The sequence below is a fragment of the Ranitomeya imitator genome, chromosome 7, assembly GCF_032444005.1.
Source record: "Ranitomeya imitator isolate aRanImi1 chromosome 7, aRanImi1.pri, whole genome shotgun sequence".
NCBI classification, from domain to species: domain Eukaryota; kingdom Metazoa; phylum Chordata; class Amphibia; order Anura; family Dendrobatidae; genus Ranitomeya; species Ranitomeya imitator.
Window position 1 is genome coordinate 4,615,036 of NC_091288.1, and position 16,946 is coordinate 4,631,981.

At 49.3% G+C, this 16,946-nt stretch overlaps 1 protein-coding gene across 1 annotated transcript in view; it reads left to right on the top strand.

Annotated features, from left to right (window-relative positions):
- The first annotated feature begins 533 nt into the window (after positions 1-533).
- Positions 534-16,946, top strand: part of OSBPL11 (oxysterol binding protein like 11) — a 51,826-nt gene continuing 35,413 nt past the window's right edge. Inside the window, exons 1-6 of the mRNA XM_069732579.1 lie at positions 534-2,213; positions 4,426-4,494; positions 4,596-4,771; positions 4,856-4,935; positions 5,634-5,819; positions 15,491-15,692. Of these exons, the coding sequence (XP_069588680.1) occupies positions 2,092-2,213; positions 4,426-4,494; positions 4,596-4,771; positions 4,856-4,935; positions 5,634-5,819; positions 15,491-15,692 (835 nt within the window). The 5' untranslated portion in view covers positions 534-2,091. The remainder of the gene's footprint in view (positions 2,214-4,425; positions 4,495-4,595; positions 4,772-4,855; positions 4,936-5,633; positions 5,820-15,490; positions 15,693-16,946) is intronic.

The window sequence follows — 16,946 nt, forward strand, 5'->3', positions numbered from 1 at the left end:
ATCACTGAGGAGGAAACAAACCGACAATACTGCGGTTGCATAAGTGTGCACACCCCTATAATCAGGGCTGTGGTTGTGCGCAGAATCGGCCGATCACAGCTCCCCCATGTTACACAGTAGTCAGTGCTCCTGATTAGCCCCAGAGAAAGTGTCCTGACATTTCCTGGTCCATAAACAGCTGACAACACAGCCAAGGATCTCACTGTGGAAAGTTGTCAGAAGGGACAAAAACCTCTGCAGGCATCAGATCCACCATGGACGCTGTGAGGACGTCATCAAGGGGCAGAAACCTGGAACAACGATATTGGGGAAAGTAAGGGGGCAACATGAGAGGCGCAACAAGGACGTCCGCCCTGTGCCGGCAGTGACCGCCCGTGTGGCCAGGGGACCGGAGCCTCCTCCATATAAAGCCCCCGGCAATGACGTAGCACAAATCAGAGGCAAAGATCTGGTCACGTGATCCGCCCCCTTTCAGACAGTTTCCAGGAAGCAAAATGGCGCTCCCGGAAGTGTGCGTGAGGACGTCTGTCGTAACCCGGAAGTGACGGAAGGCTTCTCGCCCTGCAGAGGGAAAACTGCGGGGGCGTCATGGAGAAAGCGGGGCACAGCGCCGGGAGCTGGTGACGGAGAGCGGAGCCGCCTGTAGGTCCTAGCGGCCTGAGTGACGAGCAGAGCCGCCTCCAGCTGTCATGTGACCTCACATACGGTCCTGCTGCCTGTGTACAGCCCGGCCACCCGGTATAACGCGCAGGAGCTGCCGCCCCTGTAATCTACGGACCCCACCCGGATAGAAAACTGCTGCCCCTGTACGGGGAGACGTCCCGACAACCGAGAGACGTCCCGACAACCGAGAGACGTCCTGACAACCAAGAAAGTGACGTCCCGACAACCAAGAGAGAGAGACGTCCCGACAACCAAGAGAGAGAGACGTCCCGACAACCGAGAGTGACGTCCCGACAACCGAGAGTGACGTCCTGACAACCGAGAGTGACGTCCTGACAACCAAGAGAGAGAGACGTACCGGGAGACGTCCTGACAACCGAGAGTGACGTCCCAACAACCAAGAAAGTGACGTCCTGACAACCGGGAGAGAGAAACGTCCCGACAACCAAGAGAGAGAGACGTACCGGGAGAGAGAGTGACGTCCCGACAACCGAGAGTGACGTCCCGACAACCGAGAGACGTCCCGACAACCAAGAGAGACGTCCCAACAACCAAGAAAGTGACGTCCCAACAACCGGGAGAGAGAAACGTCCCGACAACCAAGAGAGAGAGACGTCCTGGGAGAGAGAGAGACGTCCCGACAACCGAGAGTGACGTCCCGACAACCGAGAGACGTCCCGACAACCAAGAGAGACGTCCCAACAACCAAGAAAGTGACGTCCCAACAACCGGGAGAGAGAGACGTCCCGACAACCAAGAGAGAGAGACGTACCGACAACCGAGAGAGAGAGACGCCCCGACAACCGAGAGAGAGAAACGCCCCGACAACCGAGAGAGAGAGAAACGTCCCGACAACCGAGAGAGAGAAACGTCCCGACAACCGGGAGAGAGAGACGTCCCGACAACCGAGAGAGAGAAACGTCCCGACAACCGGGAGAGAGAGTCGTCCCGACAACCGGGAGAGAGAGAAACGTCCCGACAACCGGGAGAGAGAGAAACGTCCCGACAACCGGGAGAGAGAGAAACGTCCCGACAACCGGGAGAGAGAGAAACGTCCCGACAACCGAGAGAGAGAAACGTCCCGACAACCGAGAGAGAGAAACGTCCCGACAACCGAGAGAGAGAAACGTCCCGACAACCGGGAGAGAGAGAAACGTCCCGACAACCGGGAGAGAGAGAGACGTCCCGACAACCGGGAGAGAGAGAGACGTCCCGACAACCGGGAGAGAGAGACGTCCCGACAACAGAGAGAGACGTCCCGACAACCGGGAGAGAAAGAGACGTCCCGACAACCGAGAGAGAAAGAGACGTCCCAACAACCCCGAGAGACGTCTCGACAACCACAAGACATTCAGGAGCTGAGCCAGCTGCTGCTCTCTATCATCAGACATCTCGTACACTGCGCATGAGACAAGTGACAGCTCCAGGATGCAGGGAGACCCTCCGCCCATGAGAGTCCCTGATAGCGATGGCAAGCTGGACCTGACCCCGAGCCCCCACAACCACCGAGCGCCGCCCCGGGGGGTGAGCAGTAAAGTGTGGCAGTACAGGTGAGTGTCGGGGCGGCGTCACTTCCCAGGACGTAACTGTTCAGCTGTGCCAGTTATGAACGCTCTGTCCCAGCCCCGTGCCTTCTGCTGGTGACCAGTGCTCCGTCCCAGCCCCGCGCTTTCTGCTGGTGACCAGTGCTCCGTCCCAGCCCCGCGCCTTCTGCTGGTGACGAGTGCTCTGTCCCAGCCCCGCGCCTTCTGATGGTGACGAGTGCTCTGTCCCAGGCCCGCACCTTCTGCCAGTTATGAGCGCGGCTTGGATGCTTGGAGCGATGTATAGGCACGGCATGGACGCTCGGAGCGATGTATAGGCACGGCGTGGATGCTCTAAGCGATATATAGGCGCAGCACGGCGTGGACACTCTGAGCGATGTATAGGCACGGCGTGGACGGTCAGCCATGTATAGGCGCGGCATGGACGCTCAGCGATGTATAGGCGCGGGGTGGATGCTCTAAGCGATATATAGGCGCAGCGCGGCATGGACACTCGAAGCGATGTATAGGCGCGGCGTGGATGCTCGGAGCGATGTATAGGCGCGGCGTGGACGCTCGGAGCGATGTATAGGCGCGGCGTGGACGCTCGAAGCGATGTATAGGCGCGGCGTGGATGCTCGGAGCAATGTATAGGCACGGCGTGGATGCTCGGAGCGATGTATAGGCGCGGCGTGGACGCTCGAAGCGATGTATAGGCGCGGCGTGGACGCTCGGAGCGATGTATAGGCACGGCGTGGATGCTCGGAGCGATGTATAGGCACGGCGTGGATGCTCGGAGCGATGTATAGGCACGGCGTGGATGCTCGGAGCGATGTATAGGCGCGGCGTGGATGCTCGGAGCGATGTATAGGCGCGGCGTGGATGCTCGGAGCGATGTATAGGCGCGGCGTGGACGCTCGGAGCGATGTATAGGCACGGCGTGGACGCTCGGAGCGATGTATAGGCACGGCGTGGACGCTCGGAGTGACCCACTTCCCGTTCACAAGTGACCTCGCAGCGCGCTCCTCACCGCAGTCATAGGTAACGCTCCTGAATGCCGGGCCGCAGTCACATGACCTTTAGTATGGTCGCGTGACTTGTCGCTGTTGTCCGTGGTTTACAGACTGGAGGTGCATTGTGTGACCCCGGGAGCGAGGCCGACGCAGGGTTAATATTTAACTTTCTCTGAAGGGGAAGTGAATGTGGATTCTCCGAATGTTCTCGGCGTTTGTTGGAAACTTCTGCTCGGGAAGTGCCGGGGTCACCCAAGAACATGGGGATGTTTACATGCAGGGTTGTTACAGTGTATCGGGGCAGATAGAGCGTGCGGCTGTGAGGGGTCCGCCTGTGTCTGCTCGCCTTGTGCTCTTGCCCATCACCACAGTGTTGAGGGTCTGTGACGTTATCGGGGGCTTGGCTTACAAAAGCTGACAATTGCTGGTCACTGTTATCTGGATGCAATTGCAGCAGACCCTCAGCTGTGAGCAGGACAAGGTTGGTCCATAAGAACGGTGACACGTTGGAGACCACTGCGTGGATTCCGGCCGTGTAGTTTGTGGTTGTTTTTAGCGACTTTCCTTTCTCTTTTTTCCTTTCTCTTTTTCTCTCCCGATCCTATAAATTGTCGCACGTTTGTCATGAGCTGCAGAAATATATAATTGTAGGTTTCATTGTCCATGAGGGCCAGAGCTGCGGAGTAATAGTGTGACGTTCCGCAAAGTCCTGAAGTGAGACATCCGGCGGCCATGACTGCGGGAATACGAGGGGGATCGTCCTGTTAGCGGAGGGTCCTACAGGTGGCTCCGAGTCGTGACCATCTGATCTCCGGCCACACAGCACCTATAGGACTCAGGATGGAGACCGTGGGTCTGTAGGGGTATGGTGGGTCACTGGGGAGCACCAGTATTAGTTCCGCGTGTTGTAGAGGTGGGCACCGCCATACATCTCCTCACAGTCAGGTGGGTTATTGCCCCAGTGTTGCCCCATCATTGGCCAAGAAAGTGGCTGGTGACAAGTCGATCACTGTGACGGGACTGTGGGTCCGGACTGGCCGCGGCGCCCCCTGTGCAGCACACATGTCTGTCTGGAGGAATGATGACCCCAGTATTGAGGCGATGGCTATAGGGGCCAATGCTCGGTGCAGGCGGGGGCCCTGGTGGGCTAGTCGCTGGGCCTTGTCCATGGTGTCGGGGAATGTTGGGGTCATAGCTGTGACTCGCGTCCTCTGCTCTCCCCACAGCGACCACATGGAGAACATCTGCGGCTACCTGATGAAGTACACCAACCTGGTGACCGGCTGGCAGTTCAGGTAGGTGGTGGCCGTGAGGACACCTGTAATGACTCTGTCCCGCCTCTGGGCGGTGCCGTCCTCCTCGCCTCAAGGTGTCGCTCCTCTTCTCCCGTCTGCAGGTTCTTTGTCCTGAACAATGAGGCCGGCCTGCTGGAATACTTTGTGAATGAGCAATCGAAAACCCAGAAGCCGCGGGGGACGGTGCAGCTGGCGGGGGCCGTCATCTCCCCCAGTGACGAAGACTCCCACACCTTCAGCGTCAATGCTGCTAGTGGAGAGCTGTACAAGCTGAGAGGTGAGGGGTGAATGTGGGGGGCATAGCAGGAGCCTGTGCCCGCAGAGCGTCCTCCTTACCCTCCTGTGCATTGTGTTCTGCCAGCCTCCGACACCAAAGAGCGTCAGCACTGGGTGAGCCGCCTGCAGATCTGCACCCAGCACCACACCGAAGCCATCGGCAAGGTGAGGCGGGGTCATACCTGGGGGCGGTATGAGGTTGGGGTGGGGTCATACCTGGGGGCGTGGTTATACCTGGGGGCAGTGTGAGGTCAGGGCGGGGTCATACCTGGGGGCAATGTGAGGCCAGGGCGGGGTCATACCTGAGACAGTGTGAGGTCAGGGCGGGGTTATACCTGGGGCAGTGTGAGGTCAGGGTGGGGTCATACCTGGCGGCGGGGTTATACCTGGGGGCAGTGTGAGGTCAGGGTGGGGTCGTACCTGGGGGCGGGGTTATACCTGGGGGCAGTGTGAGGTCAGGGCGGGGTTATACCCGGGGGCAGGGTGGGGTCATACCTGGGACAGTGTGAGGTCAGGGCGGGGTTATACCTGGGGCAGTGTGAGGTCAGGGTGGGGTCATACCTGGGGGCGGGGTTATACCTGGGGGCAGTGTGAGGTCAGGGCGGGGTCATACCTGGGGGCGGGGTTATACCTGGGGGCAGTGTGAGGTGAGAGTGGGGTCATACCTGGGGCAGTGTGAGGTGAGAGTGGGGTCATACCTGGGACAGTGTGAGGTCAGGGCGGGGTTATACCTGGGGGCAGAGTGAGGTCAGGGTGGGGTCATACCTGTGGAGGGCGGTATGACGTGGGGGTGGAGTCGTACCTGGGGGCACCCCCTCCGGTCATGCCCCGTCTGGTCACGCCCCATTTTCCCTCTTCTGCAGAACAATCCTCCGCTGAAGTCTCGCAGCTTCTCGCTGGCGTCTCAGGGCAGTGGCAGCTCCCCCGGGACTCAGCGCCGGCCCAGCCAAAATGCGTCGTCGTTCTTCAGCATTGGCCACCACCGCGCAGTGCCTGCCAGCAGGAAAGCTGCGATGCTCCCACCGGACCACCTGGGGGAAGTGCGGGAGGTGAGTGTGCAGCCACAGTGATTGTCCGGGGGGGCTGAGGGCTTGGGGTCCCTGTGCGGAGCGGAGGTCTGAGCGGTGGTCTGACCGCTGCGGAGCGGTGGTCTGACCTGTGGGGAGCGGTGGTCTGACGTGTGTGGAGCGGTGGTCTGACCTGTGCGGAGCGGTGGTCTGACCTGTGGGGTGCGGTGGTCTGACCGGTGCGGAGCGGTGGTCTGACCTGTGGGGAGCGGTGGTCTGACCTGTGGGGAGTGGTGGTCTGACCGGTGCGGAGCGGTGGTCTGACCTGTGGGGAGCGGTGGTCTGACCTGTGGGGAGCGGTGGTCTGACCGGTGCGGAGCGGTGGTCTGACTGGTGCGGAGTGGTGGTCTGACCTGTGGGGAGCGGTGGTCTGACCGGTGCGGAGCGGTGGTCTGACTGGTGCGGAGTGGTGGTCTGACCTGTGGGGGATCAGTAGTTAGACCATGCAGACGCCTTTCTCTGTGGCTTTACAGCCTTCTGCTCATTGCTGTCTGCAGAACGAGGACACTGAGAACGGTCGGTGAGCGCAGTCTTATGGGAGCTTCTATGTTATCTCCGTGCCTCTGGCCGCGTTCACACTAGCGTATTTCACGTCTGTGTACAGACCACAGTCCCCGGACTGACCGCGTTTCTCCTGACCACGTTATAGACACGTCCAGCCATAGTCTCCACTGGTGTGACCCGGCCTCCTGGGCCCTCGGGATGTGACACCAGAGGAGACCCGGACCCTCGTGGTCGCCAAGTCCTCGTCAGACCGAGCTCGCTGACAGGTTCTCAGGTGACTCACTCTGCAGCTATTGGTACAGAGGCCGGAGGAGACAAATGATACAAAACTTCTTATAAAAAACGACTGCGATTAGTTAAAACCAAAAGTATAGTACGCTGTCCCTTTAAGACTTCATGGGGGGCCATGGCAGCAGGAGAGGGGTCTCGGCCGGTGATGAATCCCCCCTGGCGTCCCCTTCCTGTAGCCGGAGCGCCGTCACAGTATCTCGTCGGCAGATACTTTACAAAGTGCACGGAAAATGTGTAATGTAGAAGTGATGGGGCCGATGCCCGCGGCCGCGCTGAGTGATGCCGTAACCTGACACTGCCCGTGCTGACCTAGAAGCGTGCGGCAGGTGCCGGCGGCTGCGTCCTACAGAGGCCTCACTGTGACCGGAAATACACAGGAGTGACCCCGAGCTCGCCCCGTGCGAAGAGCAACACCGGGTCCAGTGTGACACACCACACTGCTAGGGGTTAATGGAAACGGTCAGCAAGCATCAGCTCCTGTCATGTGGGAGAAGAGGCTGCTGTACAGGACACCTCATAAGATGCCGAGACTGCTGTGTGATTCCAGCTCTGAAGTACAGGATCAGTAATGTATGTACACAGTGACTGCACCAGCAGAATAGTGAGTGCAGCTCTGGGGTATAATACAGGATGTAACTCAGGATCAGTAATGTATGCACACAGTGACTGCACCAGCAGAATAGTGAGTGCAGCTCTGGGGTATAATACAGGATGTAACTCAGGATCAGTAATGTAATGTATGTACACAGTGAGTGCACCAGCAGAATAGTGAGTGCAGCTCTGGGGTATAATACAGGATGTAACTCAGGATCAGTAATGTAATGTATGTACACAGTGACTGCACCAGCAGAATAGTGAGTGCAGCTCTGGAGTATAATACAGGATGTAACTCAGGATCAGTAATGTAATGTATGTACACAGTGACTGCATCAGCAGAATAGTGACTGCAGCTCTGGGGTATAATACAGGATGTAACTCAGGATCAGTAATGTATGTACACAGTGACTGCACCAGCAGAATAGTGAGTGCAGCTCTGGGGTATAATACAGGATGTAACTCAGGATCAGTAATGTAATGTATGTACACTGTGACTGCACCAGCAGAATAGTGAGTGCAGCTCTGGAGTATAATACAGGAGGTAACTCAGGATCAGTAATGTAATGTATGTACACAGTGACTGCACCAGCAGAATATTGAGTGCAGCTCTGGGGTATAATACAGGAGGTTACTCAGGATCAGTAATGTAATGTATGTCCACAGTGACTGCACCAGCAGAATAATGAGTGCAGCTCTGGGGTATAATACAGGATGTAACTCAGGATCAGTAATGTATGTACACAGTGACTGCACCAGCAGAATAGTGAGTGCAGCTCTGGGGTATAATACAGGATGTAACTCAGGATCAGTAATGTAATATATGTACACAGTGACTGCACCAGCAGAATAGTGAGTGCAGCTCTGGGGTATAATACAGGAGGTAACTCAGGATCAGTAATGTATGTACACAGTGACTGCACCAGCAGAATAATGAGTGCAGCTCTGGGGTATAATACAGGATGTAACTCAGGATCAGTAATGTATGTACACAGTGACTGCACCAGCAGAATAGTGAGTGCAGCTCTGGGGTATAATACAGGATGTAACTCAGGATCAGTAATGTAATGTATGTACACAGTGACTGCACCAGCAGAATAGTGAGTGCAGCTCTGGAGTATAATACAGGATGTAACTCAGGATCAGTAATGTAATGTATGTACACAGTGACTGCACCAGCAGAATAGTGAGTGCAGCTCTGGAGTATAATACAGGATGTAACTCAGGATCAGTAATGTAATGTATGTACACAGTGACTGCACCAGCAGAATAATGAGTGCAGCTCTGGGGTATAATACAGGATGTAACTCAGGATCAGTAATGTAATGTATGTACACAGTGACTGCACCAGCAGAATAGTGAGTGCAGCTCTGGAGTATAATACAGGATGTAACTCAGGATCAGTAATGTAATGTATGTACACAGTGACTGCACCAGCAGAATAATGAGTGCAGCTCTGGGGTATAATACAGGATGTAACTCAGGATCAGTAATGTAATGTATGTACACAGTGACTGCACCAGCAGAATAGTGAGTGCAGCTCTGGAGTATAATACAGGATGTAACTCAGGATCAGTAATGTAATGTATGTACACAGTGACTGCACCAGCAGAATAGTGAGTCCAGCTCTGGAGTATAATACAGGATGTAACTCAGGAACAGTAATGTAATGTATGTACACAGTGACTGCACCAGCAGAATAGTGAGTGCAGCTCTGGGGTATAATACAGGATGTAACTCAGGATCAGTAAAGTATGTACACAGTGACTGCACCAGCAGAATAGTGAGCGCAGCTCTGGGGTATAATACAGGATGTAACTCAGGATCAGTAATGTATGTACACAGTGACTGCACCAGCAGAATAGTGAGTGCAGCTCTGGAGTATAATACAGGAGGTAACTCAGGATCAGTAATGTAATGTATGTACACAGTGACTGTACCAGCAGAATAGTGAGTGCAGCTCTGGGGTATAATACAGGATGTAACTCAGGATCAGTAATGTATGTACACAGTGACTGCACCAGCAGAATAGTGAGTGCAGCTCTGGAGTATAATACAGGAGGTAACTCAGGATCAGTAATGTATGTACACAGTGACTGCACCAGCAGAATAGTGAGTGCAGCTCTGGGGTATAATACAGGATGTAACTCAGGATCAGTAATGTAATGTATGTACACAGTGACTGCACCAGCAGAATAGTGAGTGCAGCTCTGGGGTATAACACAGGAGGTAACTCAGGATCAGTAATGTAATACAAAAGGAAAAAAAAAAAAAATGGAGAGAAACCAGCTCACCTACTAGGCATTTGTTGTGGGGGAAGCCCGGATGCCGTGCAGTCTTCACGTGAAACAATAGAACAAAATAGAAGAGAAAATCCAGCTTCCAAAAATATCCAATTTATTAAAGTTAAAATCCAAGGTCCAAAAACATGGTTCACAAGAGAGGAGATAGCAGCATGCTACGCGTTTCGAACACTAGGTTCTTTTTCAAAGCTGCCTACTATGCACCAGAATGAGGTTTAAATAGCAACTGTGACCAATCACAGTGAATTAATCCACACCTGATACATCAGTAATTATATACAATAAAAACGCAATAATATTGCAAAAGAGAAAAACAAAGAAAATATATAATACAGACATATAAAAAACATATAATATAACTAAACAGCATTGATCTCTCAGTAATGAAACATGATTTCCTTGCGAGCATTTAAACCCATGGGATAGCAAGTGTTAAGGCAAAACATCCAGTAGGCTTCACGCGTCATTAAGCGTCTTTTCAGATCTCCTCCTCTGGCTGTTATCAGAAGCTTTTCAATGCCGACAACCCGAAGGAATGCAGTATCTCTTTGATGACTGATAATAAAATGCTTAGAGGCGTGAGACATAGAGCGATTATTATTAGTAGAAACAACAATGTCAGTGATATGTTCAGAAATACGCGTCTTTAACATGCGAGTAGTGCAACCTATATAACTTAAATTACATTTAATGCATGTTATCATATAAACTACATTCTTACTATTGCAGTTAATAAATTGCTGAATGTTGTGTTCTTGTCTGTTACTACTATCAGTAAAGGAATGCATAACAATGGAATGCGCACATGTGCGACATTTAGAAGCACCACAATGATAAAAGCCTTTATGATGTAACCATGTGTGGGAGACCTTGCTAGATTTAAATAGGCTGGGTGAAAGAATATCAGACAAAGTGGTAGCCTTTTTTGCAATCACCTGACAGCCTGAAGACAGAATTTTGGAGAGAATCTCATCCTCATAAAGAATAGGAATGTTTTTCAAAATAAGAGATTTGATGTTATTGTATTGAGGACTGTATTTAATGGAGCAGAAATTTTTTTGGTTTTGATGCAATTTACTCTTATTTTTAGATAACAGCATGTCACTGCGTTTTTTATGTTGTACTATATTTTTGGCTCTATCCAGAGACCAATTAGAGTAGCCTCTTTTTTCTAATTTTTTACAACACAAATCAGTCTCTTGCTTTAAAATGCTAGCATCACTACAATTTCTGGTTATTCTAGTCAGCTCACCCACTGGTATAGACTTTATTGTATGTCCAGGATGACTGCTGGACGCATGTAAAATACTATTACCAGATAAAGCTTTATGAAATGTGGAAGTGGCAATACCAGAGCCAACAGTACTATGCAGCATCAAGTCCAAAAAGGAAATCATGTGTGAATTATGGCTGCATGTAAAACAAAGATTAAATTCATTAGAATTGAGATAACTGAGGAACTCCGGTATGGTAGATTCATCGCCACTCCATATGAGGAGCAAATCATCGATATATCTACCATACCAGAATATGTCCATCAAAAATGGATTACGATCCGAATAAAGAAATAATTCCTCCCAATATGACATTACCAAATTAGCAACGGATGGTGAATGTTTGCCTCCCATAGAAACTCCTTTACATTGGAGAAAAAACTGCTGATCAAAGAAAAAATAATTGTGAGTCATTAAAAAAACAATAACCTGCAAGATATAATTGCACAAATCAATGGTGTAATTACTGTACTTATGCAAATGAAATTCAAGTGCTTGAATAACAATATTTTGTGGAATGCAGGTGTACAGAGAGATGACATCACAACTTATCCATTGAAATCCATCACACCATACAATATTAGAGAGCTGATGTAAAACATCTCTCGAATCTCTCAAGAATCCTGGAACTCTCGTAACCAATGGCTGTAAGAGGGAATCTACCCATTGACTAAGATGTTCTGTTAGAGAGCCCATCCCTGATAATATAGGGCGCATTGGTGGAGGTGTAACACCTTTATGTACCTTGGGTAAGCCATATATTGTAGGTATAATGGGGCAATCAACCTTTAGGTATTCAGCATGTGTTCTAGTAAGAACACCCAGAGCTGCACCATCATCAATCAAACTGAACAATTCCTTTTTGTAAGAAGATGTAGGATCTGAGAGTAATTTTCTATACGTGGTGCTGTCATTTAGGAGATCATTCATTTGTTCTTTGTAGACCAATGTGTCCATCACCACAATTAGGCCACCTTTGTCTGCCTTTTTTATAGTGATCTCGTCCATTTTTTTAATTTCATGGAGAGCTCTGCGCTGCTTCCAATTTAAATTACCTTTGTGAGTTTCTTGCTGGACATATATTATTTCTTTATTCGGATCGTAACCCATTTTTGATGGACATATTCTGGTATGGTAGATATATCGATGATTTGCTCCTCATATGGAGTGGCGATGAATCTACCATACCGGAGTTCCTCAGTTATCTCAATTCTAATGAATTTAATCTTTGTTTTACATGCAGCCATAATTCACACATGATTTCCTTTTTGGACTTGATGCTGCATAGTACTGTTGGCTCTGGTATTGCCACTTCCACATTTCATAAAGCTTTATCTGGTAATAGTATTTTACATGCGTCCAGCAGTCATCCTGGACATACAATAAAGTCTATACCAGTGGGTGAGCTGACTAGAATAACCAGAAATTGTAGTGATGCTAGCATTTTAAAGCAAGAGACTGATTTGTGTTGTAAAAAATTAGAAAAAAGAGGCTACTCTAATTGGTCTCTGGATAGAGCCAAAAATATAGTACAACATAAAAAACGCAGTGACATGCTGTTATCTAAAAATAAGAGTAAATTGCATCAAAACCAAAAAAATTTCTGCTCCATTAAATACAGTCCTCAATACAATAACATCAAATCTCTTATTTTGAAAAACATTCCTATTCTTTATGAGGATGAGATTCTCTCCAAAATTCTGTCTTCAGGCTGTCAGGTGATTGCAAAAAAGGCTACCACTTTGTCTGATATTCTTTCACCCAGCCTATTTAAATCTAGCAAGGTCTCCCACACATGGTTACATCATAAAGGCTTTTATCATTGTGGTGCTTCTAAATGTCGCACATGTGCGCATTCCATTGTTATGCATTCCTTTACTGATAGTAGTAACAGACAAGAACACAACATTCAGCAATTTATTAACTGCAATAGTAAGAATGTAGTTTATATGATAACATGCATTAAATGTAATTTAAGTTATATAGGTTGCACTACTCGCATGTTAAAGACGCGTATTTCTGAACATATCACTGACATTGTTGTTTCTACTAATAATAATCGCTCTATGTCTCACGCCTCTAAGCATTTTATTATCAGTCATCAAAGAGATACTGCATTCCTTCGGGTTGTCGGCATTGAAAAGCTTCTGATAACAGCCAGAGGAGGAGATCTGAAAAGACGCTTAATGACGCGTGAAGCCTACTGGATGTTTTGCCTTAACACTTGCTATCCCATGGGTTTAAATGCTCGCAAGGAAATCATGTTTCATTACTGAGAGATCAATGCTGTTTAGTTATATTATATGTTTTTTATATGTCTGTATTATATATTTTCTTTGTTTTTCTCTTTTGCAATATTATTGCGTTTTTATTGTATATAATTACTGATGTATCAGGTGTGGATTAATTCACTGTGATTGGTCACAGTTGCTATTTAAACCTCATTCTGGTGCATAGTAGGCAGCTTTGAAAAAGAACCTAGTGTTCGAAACGCGTAGCATGCTGCTATCTCCTCTCCTGTGAACCATGTTTTTGGACCTTGGATTTTAACTTTAATAAATTGGATATTTTTGGAAGCTGGATTTTCTCTTCTATTTTGTTCCTCAGTAATGTAATGTATGTACACAGTGACTGCACCAGCAGAATAGTGAGTGCAGCTCTGGGGTATAATACAGGAGGTAACTCAGGATCAGTAATGTAATGTATGTACACAGTGACTGCACCAGCAGAATAGTGAGTGCAGCTCTGGGGTATAATACAGGATGTAACTCAGGATCAGTAATGTATGTATACAGTGACTGCACCAGCAGAATAGTGAGTGCAGCTCTGGGGTATAATACAGGAGGTAACTCAGGATCAGTAATGTAATGTATGTACACAGTGACTGCACCAGCAGAATAGTGAGTGCAGCTCTGGGGTATAATACAGGATGTAACTCAGGATCAGTAATGTAATGTATGTACACAGTGACTGCACCAGCAGAATAGTGAGTGCAGCTCTGGGGTATAATACAGGATGTAACTCAGGATCAGTAATGTAATGTATGTACACAGTGACTGCACCAGCAGAATAGTGAGTACAGCTCTGGAGTATAATACAGGAGGTAACTCAGGATCAGTAATGTAATGTATGTACACAGTGACTGCACCAGCAGAATAGTGAGTACAGCTCTGGGGTATAATACAGGAGGTAACTCAGGATCAGTAATGTATGTACACAGTGACTGCACCAGCAGAATAGTGAGTGCAGCTCTGGAGTATAATACAGGAGGTAACTCAGGATCAGTAATGTAATGTATGTACACAGTGACTGCACCAGCAGAATAGTGAGTGCAGCTCTGGGGTATAATACAGGAGGTAACTCAGGATCAGTAATGTAATGTATGTACACAGTGACTGCACCAGCAGAATAGTGAGTGCAGCTCTGGGGTATAATACAGGATGTAACTCAGGATCAGTAATGTATGTACACAGTGACTGCACCAGCAGAATAGTGAGTGCAGCTCTGGAGTATAATACAGGAGGTAACTCAGGATCAGTAATGTAATGTATGTACACAGTGACTGCACCAGCAGAATAGTGAGTGCAGCTCTGGGGTATAATACAGGAGGTAACTCAGGATCAGTAATGTAATGTATGTACACAGTGACTGCACCAGCAGAATAGTGAGTGCAGCTCTTGGGTATAATACAGGGGGTAACTCAGGATCAGTAATGTAATGTATGTACACAGTGACTGCACCAGCAGAATAGTGAGTGCAGCTCTGGGGTATAATACAGGAGGTAACTCAGGATCAGTAATGTAATGTATGTACACAGTGACTGCACCAGCAGAATAGTGAGTGCAGCTCTGGGGTATAATACAGGATGTAACTCAGGATCAGTAATGTATGTATACAGTGACTGCACCAGCAGAATAGTGAGTGCAGCTCTGGGGTATAATACAGGAGGTAACTCAGGATCAGTAATGTAATGTATGTACACAGTGACTGCACCAGCAGAATAGTGAGTGCAGCTCTGGGGTATAATACAGGATGTAACTCAGGATCAGTAATGTAATGTATGTACACAGTGACTGCACCAGCAGAATAGTGAGTGCAGCTCTGGGGTATAATACAGGATGTAACTCAGGATCAGTAATGTAATGTATGTACACAGTGACTGCACCAGCAGAATAGTGAGTACAGCTCTGGAGTATAATACAGGAGGTAACTCAGGATCAGTAATGTAATGTATGTACACAGTGACTGCACCAGCAGAATAGTGAGTACAGCTCTGGGGTATAATACAGGAGGTAACTCAGGATCAGTAATGTATGTACACAGTGACTGCACCAGCAGAATAGTGAGTGCAGCTCTGGAGTATAATACAGGAGGTAACTCAGGATCAGTAATGTAATGTATGTACACAGTGACTGCACCAGCAGAATAGTGAGTGCAGCTCTGGGGTATAATACAGGAGGTAACTCAGGATCAGTAATGTAATGTATGTACACAGTGACTGCACCAGCAGAATAGTGAGTACAGCTCTGGAGTATAATACAGGAGGTAACTCCGGATCAGTAATGTAATGTATGTACACAGTGACTGCACCAGCAGAATAGTGAGTGCAGCTCCGGGGGATAATACAGGATAAGTAATGCGATGTCTCTGGGGCCACACACTTGTTCGCCCCTTTCTGTTTCCGTAGATGATGTCCCGGGCGGAGACTCAGCAGAGGGAGTTAATGCGCAGTATTGAAGGACTTCCATCCAGCGGTCACTTCAGCGCTCTGGACCAGGATCTGCTCATGCTGAAGGCCACGTCAATGGCAACCATGAACTGCCTGAACGACTGTTTACACATGTTGTACCAGCAGCACGCAGCTCTGCAGAAGAGCATTCTGCACCCTGGTGAGTGCCCACCGTCTTCACAGACCACTGGTCCGATTCATCAGAGTGAAAACCCAGAACTTTGGCATAAATCATTTAAAACATTTGCAAAATGTTTGCGCAACACAAAAAAGCTTTGATTTTTATCGTTTTTATGCCACCTTCCAAAATGGGCAAAACTGTGGCAGGATGGGGGGTTGTGACGCCCGCCGGTCTATTTCATGGCGGGCTGTCGTGATCAGATAGTGTAATGGTATAATGTGCAGCGGTCATCACTGCCGTACTGTGCCCTCTGTCCTGGCATCAGTGCCCGTCGCCCCATGTGCGGCCTCCTGGTATTTTCAGCGAGCCCCGCCATGAATTGTTAACGGGAGCGGCCGCGGCTCTTAGGCCTCAAACATAAGAATGAGACGTGTGAATAATTTATCCCGAGAGCTCGCAGCCGCCTGACTGTAACCAAAGCCGAGGGTGAGGACAGGTCACTGCCGCCCCTGGGTGACACGCTCCGAACCACTCACCTTGGCATCGCTGATCGTGTGAGCTGCGTCATCTCTGCCCCCGACCATTGCACCCTGGGGAGAAATGGGGCGTCGGTGAGTGTCCCAGTCCGCTAGCCGAAACCGCGTGGCCTAGGGATTTTTCCACCGCATGCCCACTTTCTTTTTACTGCGGGTATAATGCTACTGCGACAACACAGGGTGAGGGTAAAACAGTGTGGAAATAATAAGAACCACAAATCAGATAACACATAGAACAATCCCAGTAATTACCCCAAGATGGTGCAGATTACAGTTTCACCCTTCGGCTGACCCGCCGGGATAATGGCAGCTGTTACATCAGAGCTCCCAAGGCCGACTGCCCCACCTGTGATACACAGAGAGAGGAGGTAACGACAAGCATAGGGAGATGACAGTCCACACAAGGTACAAGGCCAGGTGACCGGAGGGTCCCAATCCTGGCTTTCTCCAAATGTATTCATGGATTTGTGATGGTCAATGGAGCAGATCTGTATTCTTCCAGCTGGGGCTGAAGTTCCCTAAGACGGCATCCTGTAGAATCATAAATCCGTGTCCCTCATGATGGAACCATGATGTCTTAGCTGCTGTCCTGTCTGTGGTTTTTTGGATGTCTTGGCTGAATTTCTGTCTAAGGCCGGCGTCACACACAGCGTAAAACAATACGGTCCGTATATTACGGCCGTAATACGCTGAAAAGTCCCGAAAATAGTGGTCCGTAGCTCCTCCGTAGGCAGGGTGTGTCAGCGTTTTTTGCGCA